The 24,403-nt window shown below is 33.4% G+C and overlaps 1 protein-coding gene across 1 annotated transcript in view; it reads left to right on the top strand.

The window, feature by feature from the left end:
* LOC143055150 (uncharacterized) overlaps nt 1–24,403 on the top strand; it is a 360,248-nt gene that overhangs the window by 290,627 nt on the left and 45,218 nt on the right. The window contains exon 12 of the mRNA XM_076228292.1: nt 19,732–19,803. Coding sequence (XP_076084407.1) covers nt 19,732–19,803 — 72 coding nt within the window. The remainder of the gene's footprint in view (nt 1–19,731; nt 19,804–24,403) is intronic.

Below are 24,403 nucleotides of genomic sequence, written 5' to 3'. Positions count from 1 at the left end.
GATAAGATCTATGATATAAAAATTTAAGATAAAAAAAATAAATCTAAAAAGGCAGATTTTTTAGTGAAATGTGTATGTACTTCATGATCATATATGTATATACAAATCAAAATAAATTAAAAAGGTTAACTCATATACATGTTCAAGGTGGCCAGGTGTATTTACATCCTTGGTTTAACCCATACCACTACTAAAGAATGAATAGGTCCATAGGGAAACGTAGTGGTTTGGGAAGAAATGATGATTTAATGATTGACAAATGATAGTGACATTGAGTCAGAGAACACAGTCTTGCAAAAAAACTTTCATTCTGAAATAATGAAATGTATTTTGATGTGGTATTCATATAACATTACAAAATGCTCCTTTTATTAGGTACAATCAAAGCCCAAGTGTTATTATTGTGTGTGTGCCATAAATCATCAATATGTTAGATTTTCAGTTATGAATTCGGACAAGTGAGTTCAGAGTTCGGACAAGCTGATTTTCTTGCCACTTGTCCAAAGGGACAAGTTAGAAAAAATGTTAATGTAGAGGCCTGAAGCTGCAAGGATGTTCAGTAAACTAAGATGTACAAACACATCACCATCACCAAAATACAATTTTGTCATGAATCCATCTGCTTCCTTTGTTTAATAGTCACATAGACCAAGGTGAGCGACACAGGCTCTTTAGAGCCTCTAGTTACTGTTAATGTTTGTGAGTCAGTGTTTGACCTTATGCCCAGAGTCCCATATAGCCACTTGTTTGTTTATACCAAAAACCATGAGGAATTGTTTAGCATTTATTACTGTTAATGTTTGTGAGTCAGTGTATGACCTTATGCCCAGAATCCCATGTAACCACTTGTTTGTTTATACCAATAACAATGTGGAATTGTTTAGCATTTATTACTGTTGGAGTTTTTCAGTCAGTGTATGACCTTATACCCAGAATCCCATATAGCCACTTGTTTGTTTTTACCAATAACAATGAGGAATTGTTCAGCATTTATTACTGTTGATGTTTTTCAGTCAGTATATGACCTTATACCCAGAGTCCCACATATAGCCACTTGTTTGTTTTTACCAATAACTATGAGGAAATATTTAGCATTTCTTACTGTTCATGTTTGTGAGTAAGTTTATGACCTTATGCCCAGAGTCCCATATAGCCACTTGTTTGTTTATACCAATAAGTGAATAACCATGAGGCATTGTTTAGCATTTATTACTGTTAATGTTTGTGAGTCAGTGTATGACCTTATGCCCAGAATCCCATATAACCACTTGTTTGATTTTACCAATAACCATGAGGAATTGTCTAACATTTATTACTGTTAATGTTTGTGAGTCAGTGTATGACCTAATGCCCAGAGTCCAATATAGCCACTTGTATGTTTTTACCAATAACGATGAGGAATTGTTTAGCATTTATTACTGTTCATGTTTGTGAGTCAGTGTATGACCTTATGCCCAGAGTCCCATATAGCCACTTGTAATAACGATGAGGAAATGTTCAGCATTTATCACTTTTTATGTTTGTGAGTCAGTGTATGACCTTATTTCCTGGAATCCCATATAGCCACTTGTTTGTTTTTACTAATAAAGATGAGGAATTGTTTAGCATTTATTACTATTAATGGTTGTGAGTCAGTGTATGACCTTATGCCCAGAATCCCATATAGCCACTTGTTTGATTTTACCAATAACCATGAGGAATTGTCTAACATTTATTACTGTTCATGTTTGTGGGTCAGTTTATGGCCTTAGGCCCAGAGTCCCATATAGCCACTTGTTTGTTTTTACCAATAACAATGAGGAATTGTTCAGCATTTAGTACAGTTAATGTTTGTCAGTCAGTGTTTGACCTTATTCACAGAGTCCCATATAGGCACTTGTTTGCTTATAGCAATAACCATGAGGAATTGTCTAACATTTATTACTGTTAATGTTTTTGAGTCAGTGTATGACCTTATGCCCAGAGTGCCATATAGCCACTTGTTTGATTTTACCAATAACCATGAGGAATTGTCTAACATTTATTACTGTTAATGTTTGTGAGTCAGTGTATGAACTTATGCCCAGAGTCCCATATAGCCACTTGTTTGTTTTTACCAATAAAGATGAGGAATTGTTTAGCATTTATTACTGTTCATGTTTGTGAGTCAGTTTATGACCTTATGCCCAGAGTCCCATATAACCACTTGTTTGATTTTACCAATAACCTTGAGGAATTGTTAGCATTTATTACTGTTAATGTTTGTGAGTCAGAGTTTGACCTTATGCCTGGAGTCCCATATAGCCACTTGTTTGTTTATACCAATAACCATGAGGAATTGTTTAGCATTTATTACTGTTAATGTTTGTGAGTCTGTGTATGACCTTATGCCTGGAGTCCCATATAGCCACTTGTTTGTTTTTACCAATAACCATGAGGAATTGTTTAGCGTTTATTACTGTTAATGTTTGTGAGTCAGTGTATGACCTTATGCCCAGAATCCCATATAACCACTTGTTTGATTTTACCAATAACAATGAGGAATTGTTCAGCATTTATAACTGTTGATGTTTTTCAGTCAGTGTATGACCTTATACCCAGAGTCCCATATAGCCACTTGTTTGTTTTTACCAATAACTATGAGGAAATGTTGAGCATTTCTTACTGTTCATGTTTGTGAGTCAGTTTATGACCTTATGCCCAGAGTCCCATTTAGCCACTTGTTTGTTTTTACCAATAAAGATGAGGAATTGTCTTTATTTTATTACTGTTAATGTTTGTGAGTCAGTGTTTGACCTTATGCCCAGAGTCCCATATAAGCACTTGTTTGATTTTACCAATAACCATTTATAAGGAATTGTCTAACATTTATTACTGTTAATGTTTGCGGGTCAGTGTTTGACCTTATGCCCAGAGTCCCATATAGCCACTTGTTTGTTTATACCAAAAACCATGAGGAATTGTTTAGCATTGATTACTGTTAATGTTTGTGAGTCAGTGTAAAGTGTAAAATCACAAAAATACTGAACTCAGAGGAAAATCAATTCGGAAAGTCCATAATCACATGGCAAATCAAATAACAAAACGCATCAAAAACGAATGGACAAGAACTGTCATATTCCTGACTTGGTACAGGCAGTGTATGACCTTATGCCCAGAATCCCATGTAACCACTTGTTTGTTTATACCAATAACAATGTGGAATTGTTTAGCATTTATTACTGTTGGAGTTTTTCAGTCAGTGTATGACCTTATACCCAGAATCCCATATAGCCACTTGTTTGTTTTTACCAATAACAATGAGGAATTGTTCAGCATTTATTACTGTTGATGTTTTTCAGTCAGTGTATGACCTTATACCCAGAGTCCCATATAGCCACTTGTTTGTTTTTACCAATAACTATGAGGAAATATTTAGCTTTTCTTACTGTTCATGTTTGTGAGTCAGTTTATGACCTTATGCCCAGAGTCCCATATAGCCACTTGTTTGTTTTTACCAATAACAATGAGGAATTGCATAGCATTTATTACTGTTAATGTTTGTGAGTCAGTGTTTGACCTTATGCCCAGAGTCCCATATAGCCACTTGTTCGTTTTTACCAATAACCATGAGGAATTGTTTAGCATTTATTACTGTTAATGTTTGTGAGTCAGTGCACATGTATGACCTTATGCCCAAAGTCCCATATAGCCACTTGTTTGTTTTTACCAATAACCATGAGGAATTGTCTAACATTTATTACTGTTAATGTTTGTGAGTCAGTGTTTGACCTTATGCCCAGAGTCCCATATAGCAACTTGTTTGATTTTACCAATAAAGATGAGGAATTGTCTTTATTTTATAACTGTTAATGTTTGTGAGTCAGTGTTTGACCTTATGCCCAGAGTCCCATATAGCCACTTGTTTGTTTTTACCAATAACCATGAGGAATTGTCTTTATTTTATTACTGTTAATGTTTGTGAGTCAGTGTATGACCTTATGCCCAGAATCCTATATAGCCACTTGTTTGTTTTTACCAATAAAGATGAGGAATTGTCTTTATTTTATTACTGTTAATGTTTGTGAGTCAGTGTTTGACATGATGCCCAGAGTCCCATATAGCCACTTGTTTGTTTTTACCAATAACCATGAGGAATTGTCTTTATTTTATTACTGTTAATGTTTGTGAGTGAGTGCACATGTATGACCTTATGCCCAAAGTCCCATATAGCCACTTGTTTGTTTTTACCAATAACCATGAGGAATTGTCTAACATTTATTACTGTTAATGTTTGTGAGTCAGTGTTTGACCTTATGCCCAGAGTCCCATATAGCAACTTGTTTGATTTTACCAATAAAGATGAGGAATTGTCTTTATTTTATAACTGTTAATGTTTGTGAGTCAGTGTTTGACCTTATGCCCAGAGTCCCATATAGCCACTTGTTTGTTTTTACCAATAACCATGAGGAATTGTCTTTATTTTATTACTGTTAATGTTTGTGAGTCAGTGTATGACCTTATGCCCAGAATCCTATATAGCCACTTGTTTGTTTTTACCAATAAAGATGAGGAATTGTCTTTATTTTATTACTGTTAATGTTTGTGAGTCAGTGTTTGACATGATGCCCAGAGTCCCATATAGCCACTTGTTTGTTTTTACCAATAACCATGAGGAATTGTCTTTATTTTATTACTGTTAATGTTTGTGAGTCAGTGCACATGTATGACCTTATGCCCAAAGTCCCATATAGCCACTTGTTTGTTTTTACCAATAACCATGAGGAATTGTCTAACATTTATTACTGTTAATGTTTGTGAGTCAGTGTTTGACCTTATGCCCAGAGTCCCATATAGCAACTTGTTTGATTTTACCAATAAAGATGAGGAATTGTCTTTATTTTATAACTGTTAATGTTTGTGAGTCAGTGTTTGACCTTATGCCCAGAGTCCCATATAGCCACTTGTTTGTTTTTACCAATAACCATGAGGAATTGTCTTTATTTTATTACTGTTAATGTTTGTGAGTCAGTGTATGACCTTATGCCCAGAATCATGTATAGCCACTTGTTTGTTTTTACCAATAAAGATGAGGAATTTTTTAGCATTTATTACTGTTCATGTTTGTGAGTCAGTTGATGACCTTATGCCCAGAGTCCCATATAGCCACTTGTAATAACAATGAGGAAATGTTCAGCATTTATCACTTTTTATGTTTGTGAGTCAGTGTATGACCTTATGCCCGGAATCCCATATAGCCACTTGTTTGTTTTTACCAATAAAGATGAGGAATTGTTTAGCATTTATTACTGTTAATGGTTGTGAGTCAGTGTATGACCTTATGCCCAGAATCCCATATAGCCACTTGTTTGTTTTTACCAATAACCATGAGGAATTGTCTAACATTTATTACTGTTAATGTTTGTGAGTCAGTGTATGACCTTATGCCCAGAGTCCCATATAGCCACTTGTTTGTTTTTACCAATAACCATGAGGAATTGTCTAACATTTATTACTGTTAATGTTTGTGAGTCAGTGTATGAACTTATGCCCAGAGTCCCATATAGCCACTTGTTTGTTTTTACCAATAACCATGAGGAATTGTCTTAACATTTATTACTGTTAATGTTTGTGAGTCAGTGTATGACCTTATGCCCAGAGTCCCATATAGCCACTTGTTTGTTTTTACCAATAACCATGAGGAATTGTCTAACATTTATTACTGTTAATGTTTGTGAGTCAGTGTATGAACTTATGCCCAGAGTCCCATATAGCCACTTGTTTGTTTTTACCAATACCAATGAGGAATTGTCTAACATTTATTACTGTTAATGTTTGTGAGTCAGTGTTTGATCTTATTCACAGAGTCCCATATAGCCACTTGTTTGTTTATACCAATAACCATGAGGAATTGTCTAACATTTATTACTGTTAATGTTTTTGAGTCAGTGTATGAATTTATGCCCAGAGTGCCATATAGCCACTTGTTTGTTTTTACCAATAACAATGTGGAAATGTTCAGCATTTATTACTGTTAATGTTTGTGAGTCAGTGTATGACCTTATGCCCAGAGTGCCATATAGCCACTTGTTTGATTTTACCAATAAAGATGAGGAATTGTTCAGCATTTATTACTGTTAATGTTTGTCAGTCAGTGTTTGACCTTATTCACAGAGTCCCATATCTATAGGCACTTGTTTGTTTTTAGCAATAACTATTTGCCACTGATTATTAAGCAACCAACAATCAATTAAACTTAAGGTTAACAGGGGTAATGCCATCATCAGTGTTTAAATACCTGTAACTCAACGTTTAACGCTAAAGTCTATTTTTCTTTGCAATATAATGTTTTGTCAAATGCTAAAATTTTATCTTTGTGTACATGTTTGCTAAAATTTTATCAATTTTCTGCAAAGCTAAAATTTTATCTTTCTGGATGCTTAAATTTTAGCTTTTGGTCTGAAAAAGAACCAGCTAAAATTTTAGCTCTCCTTTATATTACTTATTGATTTAAGCTAAACTTTTATGTTATTATACTTTTATTGCTTCAGGACTGATGAAGATTGTATAGCAGAATAAAAATGATTGCTCATTTGGGATTATCTCTTGTCCTTGATATATAGTTAAACAAGTGCAGAGATATTTTTGCCTGAGCTTTTGTTCTTTTTCATCAATGTTCAGAAAGAAGAAATAGAGACAAATGATAGAAGAATAAAGACAAATTTGGTAAGTTTTTAAATATTGATAAAGTTATAACATTTTGAGGTAAAATTTTAGTTTTTTGCAATATTCTTTAAAAAATCTACTCTTGAGAAAATGAGACAGTCTCAAAATTTAAAATCCTCCCTTTTATTTAAATATAATTGGAATAGTCACTAAACAATTTGTAACGTTCTTTTGTTGGGAATTCAATGATTTTCAGATAGTTAAAGCATTGTTGTTCACAAGATGAAGGCAGTGAACGGGCGTTGCCTCCAAGGACAAATTGTGTCAAACTATGCAGGTTTTCAGTGCACTGCAAACGCCTTCTTGTAATTATATTCAGATGGAGATTTAATTAAAGAGGTCCTGCATCATTAAGTCATTGTGCTTCTGAAGGTTATCGAAATGATTGTTTTAAACATATACCGGTACTCAAATTTAAACACGTCGGATATCTTTATTAAAGATAGTTCTTGTTTTTTAATTATAATATGAATTGCGCAAATAAATGGAACTTGACACATTCCCCATTTCCATTCTCAATTTTATTAGTTGTGTCATATTTACCTCAAAATAATTTACCTTTTTACACGTACATGTTACATTAGAATACTGACTTCAACAGTTAAATAACTTTATAATTGCTAAAGATATGATTATAAAATTTGAAATTAAGTACTTTAAGAAAGTCTCCATTTTTATGTCATGTTTTTTTTGTGTCAGTTCTATCATTCCATCAGGTCCTAAGTGCACTATTTTGTTATAAGTGCACTAAGGAGGCCCTTTGCTTGTACCTGTCAATACCGGGAAGGACCTCCTCAGTGCACTAAGAACAAGCATATGAAAACAAGTCTATAATATTTGCTCAATTAAATAATAATAATATAATAATTCTTTATTTAAAGAGGGTTAAACAAAGTTAGCTATAAAGCTAATCTTCCCTGAGGCCCTCATGAAATACAATGAAATATAACAAACAATTACAAAATATCAAACAGACACACATACATGAATAGTGAAATAAAAAAATGTTATGAAATATACAATTTTCAAAACAGGTAAAAGTTACAAATTCATATATGACATGTATAGTTTTGGCATCAACAATATCATAAGTTTGAGTAAGTGTGTGAAAATCATTATGCAAATAAAAAAACGCACAGCTTCTTAATGTTCCATCAAGTAATTTTTATACGACCGCAAAATTTGAAAAAATTTTCGTCGTATATTGCTATCACGTTGGCGTCGTCGTCGTCTGCGTCGTCGTCCGGCGTCCGAATACTTTTAGTTTTCGCACTCTAACTTTAGTAAAAGTGAATGGAAATCTATGAAATTTTAACACAAGGTTTATGACCACAAAAGGAAGGTTGGTATTGATTTTGGGAGTTTTGGTCCTAACATTTTAGGAATTAGGGGCCAAAAAGGGCCCAAATAAGCATTTTCTTGGTTTTCGCACTATAACTTTAGTTTAAGTTAATAGAAATCTATGAAATTTTGACACAAGGTTTATGACCACAAAAGAACGGTTGGGATTGATTTTGGGAGTTTAGGTTTCAACAGTTTAGGAATTAGGGGCCAAAAAAGGGCCCAAATAAGCATTATTCTTGGTTTTCGCACAATAACTTTAGTTTAAGGCGAAGTGTACGTAATTGCACGCCTCTAGCGGAATACGGGATTAAAAACGTTCGTCGTTAGTTACGCAAGTTATCTCCCTTACTCCAAGAAAGGACACACTAAAGAGAAACTACTTTCTGGTCTATAATGAATCCAACAAGCACGCCTGTGCTGTCTTAAACCTCATAGAAATTATCTCAATAACTCAAATTAGAAATCACAGCATTCTGTACGTTGTTCTGTGTGCACTGTTGTTTTTTTGGTTTTTTTTTTGTTTTAGACGCGTAGGAGAAGGCATTTCGTGTTTATGAAATCAACAGAAAGAAAACTTTGAACGCCTCACAACAACATTATAAACAAATAAACAAATAAACATGTAACAATTTTTCTTCTATTGATATCAAATTAATTAAAATGAAACCTGAATTGACCCAACAATATCGTTTTAAAAAGCCGTAGTCCTGAATGAAAAACACAGTACTCAACATAAAGTTTTATAATAGGTTACAAATAATTAATGAAAGACGTGTGAATTTAATTGTTTTATTAAAAAGACGTTGAAATGTTCGTATTTTGTTCAATTGAAAATTTAAGGACATGATTTATATTCATATAAGATATCAGACTATACCAACATGACCAAGAGAATAATTTGATCACTAGTGCAACACTTACAAGTCGGAAGAACAAAGACGGAAAACAAACAAAAAATAAACAAATTAGGCCCCAAAAATTACTCAGTAACTTAAAAGCTGTCTAATTCTAACATTTATCTTAAAATAAGTAAAAATTGTGTCATTCAACTCCCAGTTTTCAACTTTTTCTACATGTGCAGAAAATAGGTGTCTTCTATTCCGTCCGCAATTTATGGGAAAACTAAATCTAAATTTAGAACCATATTGAAATTGAAAGTACACATGTAAAATAAAATATAACATGTCATTTCTTCTTTCACAAATTCCAATTTCAAAGAGATATATAGCGAAATCTGTTTTCTTTTATTGTGGGCTGTGTGCATCATTCAAAATTAGAGAATGTAAGTATCAAGTCTCAATTCAAGATTATGAATGAAAAGAATATAGAATTACGGGGGGGGGGGGGGGATAGGACCTTTATCGGAACTCCGGGATCGGGTGATTTTAAGCTCGGGATTTCGGGATTGACCCTTTCGGGATCCAGGAATTCTATTTCCGAATTTCGGGTAGTCGGGATTTCATTTTTAGCTCACCTGGCCCAAAGGGCCAAGTGAGCTTTTCTCATCACTTGGCGTCCGGCGTCCGTCGTCGTCGTCGTCCGTCGTCGTCCTGCGTCCGGCGTTAACTTTTACAAAAATCTTCTCCTCTGAAACTACTAGGCCAAATTTAACCAAACTTGGCCACAATCATCATTGGGGTATCTAGTTTAAAAATTGTGTCCGGTGACCCCGCCAACTAACCAAGATGGCCGCCATGGCTATAAATAGAACATAAGGGTAAAATGCAGTTTTTGGCTTATAACTCAAAAAACAAAGCATTTAGGGCAAATCTGACATGGGGTAATATTGTTAATCAGGTTAAGATCTATCTGCCCTGAAATTTTCAGATGAATCTGACATTCCGTTGTTAGGTTGCTGCCCCTGAATTGGTAATTTTAAGGAAATTTTGTTGTTTTTGGTTATTATCTTGAATATTATTTCAGATAGAGATAAACTGTAAAAGCAATAATGTTCAGCAAAGTAAGATCTACAAATAAGTCAACATGACCAAAATGATCAGTTGACCACTGTAGGAGTTATTGCCCTTTATAGTCAATTTTTAACCATTTTTCGTAAATCTTAGTTATCTTTTAGAAAAATCTTCTCCTCTGAAACTGCTGGGCCAAATTATTTGAAACTTGGCCACAATCATCATTGGGGTATCTAGTTGAAAAATTGTGTCCGGTGACCCCGCCAACTAACCAAGATGACCGCCATGGCTATAAATAGAACATAAGGGTAAAATGCAGTTTTTGGCTTATAACTCAAAAACCAAATAATTTAGAGCAAATCTGACATGAAGTAAAATTGTTAATCAGGTCAAGATCTATCTGCCCTGAAATTTTCAGATGAATTGGACAACCTGTTTTTGGGTTGCGGCCCCTGAATTGGTAATTTTAAGGAAATTTTGCTGTTTTTGGTTATTATATTGAATATTATTATAGATATAGGTAAACTGTAAACAGCAATAATGTTCAGCAAAGTAAGATCTACAAATAAGTCAACATGAAGGAAATGGTCAATTGACCCCTGTAGGAGTTATTGACCTTTGTAGTCAATTTTCAATCTGCTTCCTTTGTTTAATATTCACATAGACCAAGGTGAGCGACACAGGCTCTTTAGAGCCTCTAGTTTTTTAATTCGGAACCTCGGGATTTCGGGATCTGGATCCCCCCCAAATTGATTGGATAAAATGAATGGATTGCCGCCCCTAATTCAAACTGAAGTCCTATAAACTGACTGGTATTCGAGTTTATTAAAAGAAATAATTGGTATCTCTGACTCATATTGATTCAATACCGTAATGCCGAAAAACAATCATTTGTTTCCGCGAATTTCGAACAGCTAGAAATATATTCCCCAGTTTCAATTTGAGTAACTTGAATAATTCAAGCCCTTTCCATGTCCGATTTTCTCCCACACGAGAAATGTAGCATTCGTACATCAGCTGAATAATACGACTGAATTATTCGGGTTACAATTTGTGTAAATCCCGAATGCACATAAAAGTAAAGGTCCAGTCTGACTTTCGGAAAAGGACTTTTGTAGATTTCAGATTGATTTCCAGAAATAAAAATCATACAAAAATGTTTCACGCAAATATTCGTCTTCAGACGTGTAAAGTTATACAACGGTTACTAGCCGGTCTGGATTGTAATAAAAAGAAGCGCATGCAATGCATAAAATATATAATGTCGTGGCTGAGGGATGTGTTGAATTATAGAGATGCGTATGCGGCACATAGATAAGATTAATTTACCCAAATGTACTAAGAATTACCACACAACTTAAAATTTACTTAAATATTGATTTGTTATCCTGTGCCAGACAGATGGCTGATATTCTGAGAAGAGACCTTGATGAAATGAAGATTTATGGGAACAGAGATTTTGAAAACACGTCGCAGTGTTTAGATTTTAACAAAAATAAGGCAACAAGGTCGAAAATAGTTCTAGTTCATAATGAAGAAAATGTCAACCGTTTTCTAGCTTGGCGATCTCCGCACGCACCCGAATATAATAGACAAACACAATACAATAGTACGCAAAACGTAAGATAAAAAACTAAAGACCGAGCAACACGAACTCTCAACAAAACGGTATATATTTCATACAAGTATAGAACTATATGAAGCGTCGTAACTGTTGCGTCGACGTCAATAACGTTGTCGTTGTTTTTTTGTTTTTTTACACTCAAGATTCAACTTTAACAGAGTATAGCTTGAAAAGTAGCACGGTTGCTAAGGACTTTCTTTGCACCAATCGATTCCTCAGACATTTTAGAATCGTCTTATAATTTAAAAAAAAAATCGATTGTCAAATATAATAGAAAATCTTGGAAATGTAACAATTCCTGCCGAATTTCACGATTTTCCCTATATATCCTTTGTAATTTTGGTGTATGATGCTGTTAACTTCAACAGCTCGTATCTCAAAAACGAAAACGGTTACCCCCTTTTTTTATTTTATTTTCCGATTTATTTTTACAAGCAGAATCTACATGTAAAATTTTTTTAAAATCCATTGTGTAGTTTAATTACGTACACTTCGCCTTAAGTAAATAGAAATCAATGAAATTTAAACACAATGTTAATGACTACAAAAGGAAGGTTGGTATTAATTTTGGGAGTTTAGGTCCCAACAGTTTAGGAATTAGGGGCCAAAAAGGGACCCAAATAAGCATTTTTCTTGGTTTTCGCACCATAACGTTAGTATAAGTAAATAGAAATCTATGAAATTTAAACACAAGGTTTATGACCATAAAAGGAAGGTTGGTATTGATTTTGGGAGTTTTGGTCCCAACAGAATAAGGGGCCCAAAGGGTCCAAAATTAAACTTTGTTTGATTTCATCAAAATTGAATAATTGGGGTTCTTTGATATGCCGAATCTAACTGTCATGACTGTGTATGTAGATTCTGAACTTTTGGTCCCGTTTTCAAATTGGTCTACATTAAGGTCCAAAGGGTCCAAAATTAAACTTAGTCTGATTTCAACAAAAATTGAAATCTTGGGGTTCTTTGATATGCTGAATCTAAAAATGTACTTAGATTCTTGATTATTGGCCCAGTTTTCAAGTTGGTCCAAATCGGGGTCCAAAATTAAACTTTGTTTGATTTCATCAAAAATTGAATAAATGGGGTTCTTTGATATACCAAATCTAACTGTGTATGTAGATTCTTCATTTTTGGTCCTGTTTTCAAATTGGTCTACACTAAAGTCCAAAGGGTCCAAAATTAAACTTAGTCTGATTTCAACAAAAATTGAAATCTTGGGGTTCTTTGATATGCTGAATCCAAAAATGTACTTAGATTTTTTATTATGGGCCCAGTTTTCAAGTTGGTCCAAATCAGGATCTAAAATTATTATATTAAGTATTGTGCAATAGCAAGTCTTTTCAATTGCACAGTATTGCGCAATGGCAAGAAATATCTAATTGCACAATATTGTGAAATAGCAATTTTTTTTTTAATTAGAGTTATCTTTCTTTGTCCAGAATAGTAAGCAAAAAATATCTAATTGCAAAATATTGTGCAATAGCAAGATTTTTTTTTAATTGGAGTTATCTTTCTTTGTCCAGAATCAACTTAAATCTTTGTTATATACAATATACAATGTATATTCACTTTTCACTACCAACTGATAAATTATAATAAATAACATTCAGTGATAACAAGCAGTTTTTTTTACATCTTAATATTTTATGATGTATTTAAATGAGTAGTTATTGTTGCAAACTCCATTAGAAATTTTAATTGAGATTAGTTTTGGAATAAGGGAAAGGGGGATGTGATTAAAAAAATTGGGTTCAATTTTTCTCATTTGAAATTTCATAAATAAAAAAGAAAATTTCTTCAAACATTTTTATGCCCCACCTACGATAGTAGAGGGGCATTATGTTTTCTGGTCTGTGCGTCCGTCCGTCCGTCCGTCTGTCCGTTCGTTCGTCCGTCCATTCGTCCGTCCGTCTGTCCCGCTTCAGGTTAAAGTTTTTGGTCAAGGTAGTTTTTGATGAAGTTTAAGTCCAATCGACTTCAAACTTAGTACACATGTCCCCTATGATATGATCTTTCTAATTTAAATGCCAAATTAGAGTTTTTACCCCAATTTCACGGTCCACTGAACATGGAAAATGATAGTGCGAGTGGGGCATTCCTGTACTGAGGACACATTCTTGTTTTGAGAGGATTAATATTCAACAGCATAGTGAATTGCTCTAAGAGAAAACAAAAATTTTAAGTTCATTAGAACACATTCATTCTGTGTCAGAAACCTATGCTGTGTCAACTATTTAATCACAATCCAAATTTAGAGCTGAATCCAGCTTGAATGTTGTGTCCATACTTGCCCCAACCGTTCAGGGTTCAACCTCTGCGGTCGTATAAAGCTACGCCCTGCGGAGCATCTGGTTTAAATCTTTTTTGAATGTGCTTGTACTTGAGGTTGATTTTTTCAGGGATTTTGGTAAGTTATTCCATAAAATAGATCTTGAATATATAAAAGATATCTTATAAAGCTCTGTTTTGGCTTTTGGAACTTGTAAATTTTTGCAAGAGGCATTTCTCAAACGATATTGGTTTATTTCTGGCATTTCTTTAAATTTTTCAGTGAGATATACAGGGGCTTCATTCTTAAGGCATTTATGCATCAAAACTGATTTGTGGTATGAGATTCTGTTCTCTACTGTCATCCATCCAAGCTGTTTAAACAGTGGAGCTGATGATGAAAGTGGATCAGCATCTAAAATAAGTCTTTTAGCCCTTTTCTGCAATTTTATTATTCTAACTAGCTCATTTTTAGCACAACCACTCCAAATAATACAACAATAATCTATCAGTGGGAGAATATAACCATTATAAAATAATTTTCTTAGATCAATATTTAGAAATTTCTTGATTTTAGAGAGTTAAAAAAGTCTAGATGGAATTGATGAACATAAGTAATTAATATGGCCTGTCCAGGACAGATTAGAGTCAATTCTAACACCTAAACGTTTTTCAATTGATGATTTTTGAAGAATATTATTCTCAAAAGTTAAAACTGGTTCTGCTTGATTTAAGGTGGTACCCAACACTTTCTCTAAAATTAATTTGGATCGTTTAATTTTCAAAAAATTTTGACGCAGTATTTACTTTGACCCTTTAACAAAAAAATTAAAAAAAATAAAAAATTTGAACCAACCGTTTAATCAGAAAAATTACACTGGTTATATAGCAATTTGACAAACACTTATTTTGATCATTGAAAAGCTTAATATTCACGTAACAACACAACGTCATTAAAACGTTCTGCTGAGTTTTCAGAGTTATCTCCCTGTAGTGTTAGGTACCACCTTAAAGGCAGCCTTTGTCTTGTACCTATAAACATACATTTTGTCTTATCCGAATTTATGAACATGCTATTTTCATGACACCTTTTTTCGACACATTGGAGATCATCTTGTACTTTTAATTGCATATCACCAATAGTCTTTCCTGATGTATGCATAGTTGTGTCATCAGCATACAAGTCTGTATGGCAGTTTTTGATGTGTAATGGAAGGTCATTTATGAACAAAACAAACAAAATGGGACCAGGTATTGAGCCCTGTGGAACACCAAAAGTTATAAATTATTTATCAGAAAACTGATTATTTATATGGACTTGCTGTGTACTTTCACTCAAATATGATTTTAAAAAATCAACAGTATCTTCATGGAAGCCATAAATTAGAAGTTTTTTACATAGAATTTCATGATCAACACCATCGAAAGCTTTCTTAAAATCCAAAAGGATGGCCAAATTGATATTTCCATTATTCATTTCATGTAGCCATTTATCAATAATATTAATGAGGGCAGTTTGACATGAAATGGTTGTTTTATTTGGTGCAAATGAATGCTGCAGTTTTTACAATAAAGCATGCAAAATAAGAAGTCTTGTGCAAATTCATTCTTTTTCAGTGAAACAACTAGATATCCAGTGGCAGATTCAGAGGGGGCGTAGAGGGTGTAATTTTTGATAGAAAAAAATGCATTTCAATATTGTATATCTTTTTAACTATACTAAATTTGCAGTGTTGTGATATGTGCATGTAGTTTTAACAATGTCGTCAATAGTGTTAGAAAGAAGCTATAAAAAAATGATTTAGAACCTTATACTACACATACGGAGGTACAGGTATGAAACCATGACGGGTGAACGTATGATATAACTGTGAAATAGCCATTGTTATTGGCACGTTATTTTATGGATCGTCGATTTTATTACCTTTGGATTATTGGCACGTGCCATCGAACTTAATCTTTATAGACCAAATATTAAAGCATACATACTTTACTTTTACAGTTTAGAGGGAGAAGACGAAGAAGAATTATTTATAATAGTGCAATCTGAATAAACAAATAAATACATATTTTATATTAAATAAGTTTTTTATTCAAATGAAAGAAATGATAAGCGCATTTACAAACAGATGTACTAAGACATACACTCTATGCTGAACTTAAAATTATGTTATTTTGTTTTAATCTATGAGGATCTGGAGGGAGTCCTTCATTTCTGTATTCTTTAATGTTTAGGCCGTTTGTTTCTATTCTTTATACTTTTCGTCTATATTATACCATTCTTTATATTCAAGCACCTTATTATTCTCTATTCTTTATTTTCCATTTTCTCTATTATTCATATTTATAGCCGATCATTCTCTCAATTCTGTAACATCAACATCCTTCTCTTTCCGATGGTATGTTATTTATAGTTTTGACACTCTCACTTCACAGCCTAAAAGCAGTTTCAGAAGCTTAGTTCAAATGGAGACATGGTTCCCTGATGCGGCCTTAAGATGATAAAGAAATTAACGATATAAATTATCTGACATATAAAATATTTGTATTTTGTGTTCGGATCGTTCCAAATGAAGTAAAATCCAGAAACGTGATTTGGACGTATAAAATTTATAAGATGTTGTTGTCACTCTTTTGTTAGTGTTATGTGGTTAAAATTTGCAATTACTTTTTTCAAAGAATAATTAAATGCATAAATTAACACCAGAAAATAAAAAATAAAAATAAAATCAGAAACACCGTTATTGGGGAATAATTTATTTCTACAACAAAACAAACTAACAAAACTTTATGTATATAAATATATATTATTAATTCTCTAATATCTAAAACAAAGACCAACAGAAATAAAAAGTCAACGAATGATTTTATGTTTAATAATTCAAAATAATACACCTTTTTTATTCTAGCATTTATAATACAATGTACGTATCATCCACATGAAGGGGCGTAACTCCTAATATGATTCTGACACACTAATCTTAACTCGATCTGAAAGTTTTGAACGTTACTTTTTATGATTGGTCTTAATTTGTCCAAAACAGTCTTAACAGACTTGATTTAACGCTAGAGCCTTCCATCTTGATTAACTTGACATGACTGAACAGACTTGACACAACATATATCTGAACAGTGTCTTAAAGTCTGAAAATTCTCAACGTGTTTTCTCTAGCGGTAAATTAAGTCGATCAAGACTTGATCAGACCAAAATGACCGTTTCAGACTTTAATCTGGCTACTAGTGTATATAGGAGAGAGTGGATGGGGTATACAGATATAGGAGGCTGTGGATGGGGTATACAGATATAGGAGGGTGGAGATGGGCTATACAGATATAGGAGGGTGTGGATGGGCTATACAGATATAGGAGGGTGTGGATGTGGTATACAGATATAGGAGGGTGTGGATGGGCTATACAGATATAGGAGGGTGTGGATGTGGTATACAGATATAGGAGGGATTGGAGGGGTATACAGATATAGGAGGGTTTGGATGGGGTATACAGATATAGGAGGGTGTAGATGGGGTATACAGATACAGGAGGGTATGAATGGGTTTACAGATTAGAAAATCATGAATTGAAGAAGAAAAAAATGAAAATCATGAAAATGGAGAGAAATCGGTAAAAAATTAATGAATAGAAAAGAATTGGGTGCAGAAATATAAAAAATGGGGGTGTTAAAAATATAAAGAACTATCAATAAGGTGTCCATAAAATTGGGAAAGATAGTTAAAAATGAAGACCCCAAGGTCCTCGACACCCTCATGTAGACATAAGGATGCATTTACCAATCTTCAAACTGCAAAGAAAATTATAGGACAAAAAAGAGTTAAAAGCCTATTTAAAGTCTTCACAAAATTGTGAAAAATAATCTAAATGTCATCTTATGAGTTATATATATATATAGTTGTATATACATTATGTATAATTATATTTATAAGTACGTCTGAGTCACTGACAACTCTACAACAGATGTATCCATCGGATCGCCATCAATGTCACTGACTCAGACGTACTTATAAATATAATTATTTTCTGTGACTGTATATTACATTAATTTGTATGATCCTTTACTATAGATAATTTAGCTGATCTGTAACAATAACATCTTCATGCCTTATATATCATGTACTGTAGTACGCCGCTAGATTAAAACTGACGAAGAAAGGTAACACACGGCCAGCGAAAGCTCTTTTTTTGAGAGCCCAGGTGGTCGTGTGGTCTAGCGGGACGGCTGCAATGCAGGCGATTTGGTGTCACGATATCACAGTAGCATGGGTTCGAATCCCGGCGAGGGAAGAACCAAAAATTTAAAAATTTGCAAAAGCAAATTTACAGATCTAACATTGTTGGGTTGATGTTTAGACGAGTTGTATATACATTATGTACACAGCCATGTATCACCATCATTGATGGCGATCCGATGGATACATCTGTTGTAGAGTTGTCACTGACTCAGACGTACTTATGAATATAATTATTTTCTGTGACTGTATATTACATTAATTTGTAGGATCCTTTACTATAGATAATTTAGCTGATCTGTAACAATAACATCTTCATGCCTTATATATCATGTACTGTAGTACGCCGCTAGATTAAAACTGACGTGGAAAGGTAACACATGCCCACCGAAAGCTCTTTTAAGAGAGCCCAGGTGGTCGTGTGGTCTAGAGGGACGGCTGCAGTGCAGGCGATTTGGTGTCACGATATCACAGTAGCATGGGTTCGAATCCCGGCGTGGGAAGAACCAAAAATTTGCGAAAGCAAATTTACAGATCTAACATTGTTGGGTTGATGTTTAGACGAGTTATATATATATATGAATATAAATATTCATATATATAATAGTAAATTACGGAATTCAAAAGGCACTGACAAGAGGACCAATTGTTACAGAATCACGGCGATCCGAAACTACCGAGGAATCATCGAACAATTTAAACAAAATTATTCCGTTTGTCACAACTTATAATCCGCGAGATTATGACATTTTTAGTTTCATGCGACAAATTGAAACAAATTTACACAAAAGTGAAAGAATGGACAAGGTCTTACAGAAAAAGAAGATTATCAACAGCAAAAGACAGTCGAAAAGTCTGAAACGATATTTAACATCTTCAAAATTTGACTTTAATGAAACTGTGCCAATTGTAAAAAAATGTACCGATAAACGATGTATGACTTGTCCAAATTTAATAGAAGAAAGTTCAATTTATTTCAAAAATGGAAAGAATTTTACTGTGAGGCAAAATATGTCTTGTAAAAGTTCAAACGTCATCTATTCTCTCATATGTTCAAATTGTGAGGAATTCTATGTTGGAGAGACAAAAAAATGAACTGCGGACTAGAATGACTTTACATAGACAGCAAACCAACCATGAAGATTTAACACTCATCAGGGCAAACAACCATTTCCATCGTTGTTCTAATGGACGATTTAAAATATTTCCATTGTACCGGTATATGGTCAATCGTCAAAATGATTTTCTCCGGAGGAAGAAGGAAGAATTATTCATAAACATTCTCAACCCGGGATTAAATGATAAATGATATTCTAATTTTAACGTAACATTTTAAAGTCTTAAAATGACATTAGTAGTCTCCCTTGTATTTGTTAACGTCATACTATTGTTAACGTCAATCAATTGTTTTATTTATATACAAGTCACATTACCTGAAGATCTGCGGAAGCAGTGAAAGTACTAGTAAAAAAAGTGATGCATTGAAACCGTTTTTATCTTTTAATAATTTTCTTATATATATATATATGGTTAGCATCTGTTAAGATAAAATAAATCACCACTCATCTGCTACTGGTCTTACTAATTGTAAGATATGTGTTACAGAAGCCTTCTTTGTATCAGATGAAAGCAATATAAAGATTTGTCTGTATTTCAGGGTAAGACTCCATATGATCTAGCAGCAAAAAAGAAAAAGGGGCAGTATAAAGAAGTGATGGAATACTTACAGGTACATATAGTGATATAGAGTAACAAATGTTTACAGCTGCTACTGGTCTTACTAATTGTAAGATATGTGTACAGGTACATATAGTGATATAGAGTAACAAATGTTTACAGCTGCTACTGGTCTTACTAATTGTAAGATATGTGTACAGGTACATATAGTGATATAGAGTAACAAATGTTTACAGCTGCTACTGGTCTTACTAATTGTAAGATATGTGTACAGGTACATATAGTGATATAGAGCAGGCCTCTACATTAACATTTTTTCTAACTTGTCCCTTTGGACAAGTGGCAAGAAAATCAGCTTGTCCGAACTCTGAACTCACTTGTCCGAATTCATAACTGAAAATCTAACATATTGATGATTTATGGCACACACACAATAATAACACTTGGGCTTTGATTGTACCTAATAAAAGGAGCATTTTGTAATGTTATATGAATACCACATCAAAATACATTTCATTATTTCAGAATGAAAGTTTTTTTGCAAGACTGTGTTCTCTGACTCAATGTCACTATCATTTGTCAATCATTAAATCATCATTTCTTCCCAAACCACTACGTTTCCCTATGGACCTATTCATTCTTTAGTAGTGGTATGGGTTAAACCAAAGATGTAAATACACCTGGCCACCTTGAACATGTATATGAGTTAACCTTTTTAATTTATTTTGATTTGTATATACATATATGATCATGAAGTACATACACATTTCACTAAAAAATCTGCCTTTTTAGATTTATTTTTTTTATCTTAAATTTTTATATCATAGATCTTATCAAATAAAACCTCTTTTAATGTATTGTTATGCATAAAAGCAAAATCAAATGAAACATACTTTAATTTAATATTTTAAAGTTTAGGTAAACTCCATATGGAGGTGCTCCTAATTCAAGGAAGCTTATACTAAGAAGATACATTAACATTGATTTCTTTCCCCTTCCTTATATCCCCCTGGTCAATGGCTGCCAGCATGTTCAAATACTCCAAATCAGAGACATATTATACAAATTTTATATGTCTCTGGTTCAATCAATGAATAATTATTTCATTTAGTATGATCAATAAAACAATCATTCATATTTTTGTGAATGTATAAGTCTTGAATTTGATCTATTTTTATCTGACCTTGATTTTTCACTTGTCCCATCGGACAAGTAGTATGGTGAATCTACTTGCCCGACATCTGTGTCGACTTGTCCCGGACAATCGGACAAACGTTAATGTCGAGCCCTGTAGAGTAACAAATGTTTACAGCTGCTACTGGTCTTACTAATTGTAAGATATGTGTACAGGTACATATAGTGATATAGAGTAACAAATGTTTACAGCTGCTACTGGTCTTACTAATTGTAAGATATGTGTACAGGTACATATAGTGATATAGAGTAACAAATGTTTACAGCTGCTACTGGTCTTACTAATTGTAAGATATGTGTACAGGTACTACATATAGTGATATAGAGTTACAAATGCTTACAGCTGCTACTGGTCTAACTAATTGTAAGATATGTGTACAGGTACATATAGTGATATAGAGTAACAAATGTTTACAGCTGCTACTGGTCTTACTAATTGTAAGATATGTGTACAGGTACATATAGTGATATAGAGTTACAAATGCTTACAGCTGCTACTGGTCTTACTAATTGTAAGATATGTGTACAGGTACATATAGTGATATAGAGTAACAAATGTTTACAGCTGCTACTGGTCTTACTAATTGTAAGATATGTGTACAGGTACATATAGTGGTATAGAGTAACAAATGTTTACAGCTGCTACTGGTCTTACTAATTGTAAGATATGTGTACAGGTACATATAGTGATATAGAGTTACAAATGCTTACAGCTGCTACTGGTCTTACTAATTGTAAGATATGTGTACAGGTACATATAGTGATATAGAGTTACAAATGTTTACAGCTGCTACTGGTCTTACTAATTGTAAGATATGTGTACAGGTACATATAGTGGTATAGAGTAACAAATGTTTACAGCTGCTACTGGTCTTACTAATTGTAAGATATGTGTACAGGTACATATAGTGATATAGAGTTACAAATGTTTACAGCTGCTACTGGTCTTACTAATTGTAAGATATGTGTACAGGTACATATAGTGGTATAGAGTAACAAATGTTTACAGCTGCTACTGGTCTTACTAATTGTAAGATATGTGTACAGGTACATATAGTGATATAGAGTAACAAATGTTTACAGCTGCTACTGGTCTTACTAATTGTAAGATATGTGTACAGGTACACAGGCCTCTACAATAACTTTTTTTTTCAACTTGTCCAGTAGGACAAGTTCATTCCAAAACTTACTTGTCCAAATGAAATTGTTACTTGTCCAATTTTTTTTTTACTAAAAATAATCTTTTTACATCTTGAGTTGATTAAAGGAACAAAACAAACTGAAACAATAGAACAGAATTTGATGTTTTTCTTTTGAAATACTTTTCAAAAATATAAGTCAAGTACAACTGAATCTAATCATGTCACAGGACTTAGGTTCTAGTTTTCATCAATGCTAGTCTCATCAGACTCTGCACACGAGGCACCATCTGATGGGCCTGTACACTCATTTGACATTTGTATCCTATATTTTTTAAGTTGAAAAAAGTGTATTCAAATACAATCAATAAAAAGAAGATAAGGTCTGATTGCCAATGAGACAACTCTCAGCAAGAGACCAAATGACACAGAAATTTACAACTAAAGGTCACTATATTGCAAGTATTGTTTTTTAGCACACGTGGCCCGAAGGGCCAAAGTGAGCTTATGCCATCACTTGGCGTCCTCCGTCGTCTGTCGTCGTAAACTATTTCAAGAATCTTCTCCTCTGAAACTACTAGGCCAAATACTTCCAAACTTTAACTGAATGTTCCTTAGGGTATCTAGTTTATAAATTGTATCCGAAGTTTTGAGCTATCAACAAACATGGTCGCCATTGCTAAAAATAGAACATAGGGGTCAAATGCAGTTTTTGGCTTATATCTCAAAAACGAAAGCATTTAGAGCAAATCTGACACGGGGTAAACATGTTCATTAGGTCAAGATCTATCAGCCCTGAAATTTTCAGATGAATCAAACAACCCATTGTTGGGTTGCTGCCACTTAATTGGTAATTTTAAGGAAATTTCACGGTTTTTGGTCATTACCTTGAATATTATTATAGATAAAGATAAACTGTAAACAGCAAAAATGATCAATGTAAGATCTACAAATAAGTTAATATGACCAAAATTGTCAATTGACCCCTTGAGGGGTTATTGTCCTTTAATGACAATTTTTCACAATTTGTTCATCATATTTGCTAATTTTAAAAAATCTTCTCTCTAAAACTACTCAACCAAATTCAATTAAACTTCAACTGAATGATCAGTAGGGTGTATAAAATAAAGTTTGTGTTTTATATTCTATTTCGTCAAAAAACATGGCCGTCATGGCTAAAAATAGAACACAGGGTAAAATGCAATTTTTGGCTTATATCTCAAAAACTCCAGCATTTAGAGCAAATAAGACAAGAAGTTAAAGTATTTATTAGGTCAAGGTCTACCTGTCTTGATATTTTCAGCCGAATTGGGTAACTGGTTTTTCAGGTATAATGCCCCTGAATTGATGATTTTAAAGAAATTTTGCAGTGTTTGGTTATTATATTGAATATTATTATAGATACAGATAAACTGTTAATAGCAATTGTATTGTGAATCATCAGATTGACCTAGACTGTATCTTAATCAAGTGTAGGGCGAACTCATGCCCATTTCTTTCCAGAGGTTCCTAAGAGGCTTTAAACGGTATTTCCAGGATAGTACATGGCCTTTGTTACTCTGTTTAATTTACAACAAACAAGGTTCCATACCACAAGGAGAAGGATGGGAATGAGTTTGGGGGTTTCATACTTTTTTTAAGTTTTTGAAAATTGAAATTTTTTGAAAATTTTCAAGAAGAAATCTTCAAAAGCACCATATTGCAAAAAAAAACCACAGTATTGCGCAATAGCAAGAAATCTTCCATTGCGCAGTCGCACAGTATTGGATAATATCACAGTATTGCGCGAATGAACAGTATTGTACAATAGCATAGTATTTGGGCAATAGCAAGAAATCTTTAATTGTACAGTATTATTGCACAATAGCATAGTATTGTGGAATAGCAGGAAAACTTCAATTGAAAATAAAGACAAATCTTGTAACCAATTTTAATGGGATTAATTTAAAATCTTTAACTTTTTTCAAGGAGAAATCTTCAATTGCACAGTATTGCGCAATAGCATCATATTGGGCAATATCACAGTATTGCGCAATAGCAAGAAATCTTCAATTGCACAGTACAATAGCACAGTATTGGGCAATAGCAAGAAATCTTTAATTGCACAGTTTTGTGCAAAAGCACAGTATTGCGCAGTAGCAAGAAATCTTCAATTGCAAAATAGCATAGTATTGCACAATAGCACATTTTTGTGCAATAGCAAAAAATCTTTAAGGTGGTACCTAACTCTACAGGGGGATAACTCTGTAAAATCAGCTAAACGTTTTAATTACGTTGTGTTGTTACAGGAATATCAAGCTTCTCAATGATCATAAGTGT

The sequence above is a fragment of the Mytilus galloprovincialis genome, chromosome 12, assembly GCF_965363235.1.
Source record: "Mytilus galloprovincialis chromosome 12, xbMytGall1.hap1.1, whole genome shotgun sequence".
In the NCBI taxonomy this organism is placed as follows: domain Eukaryota; kingdom Metazoa; phylum Mollusca; class Bivalvia; order Mytilida; family Mytilidae; genus Mytilus; species Mytilus galloprovincialis.
The sequence above is the reverse complement of the archived record's forward strand: the minus strand, read 5'-3'. Positions and strand labels throughout refer to the sequence as shown.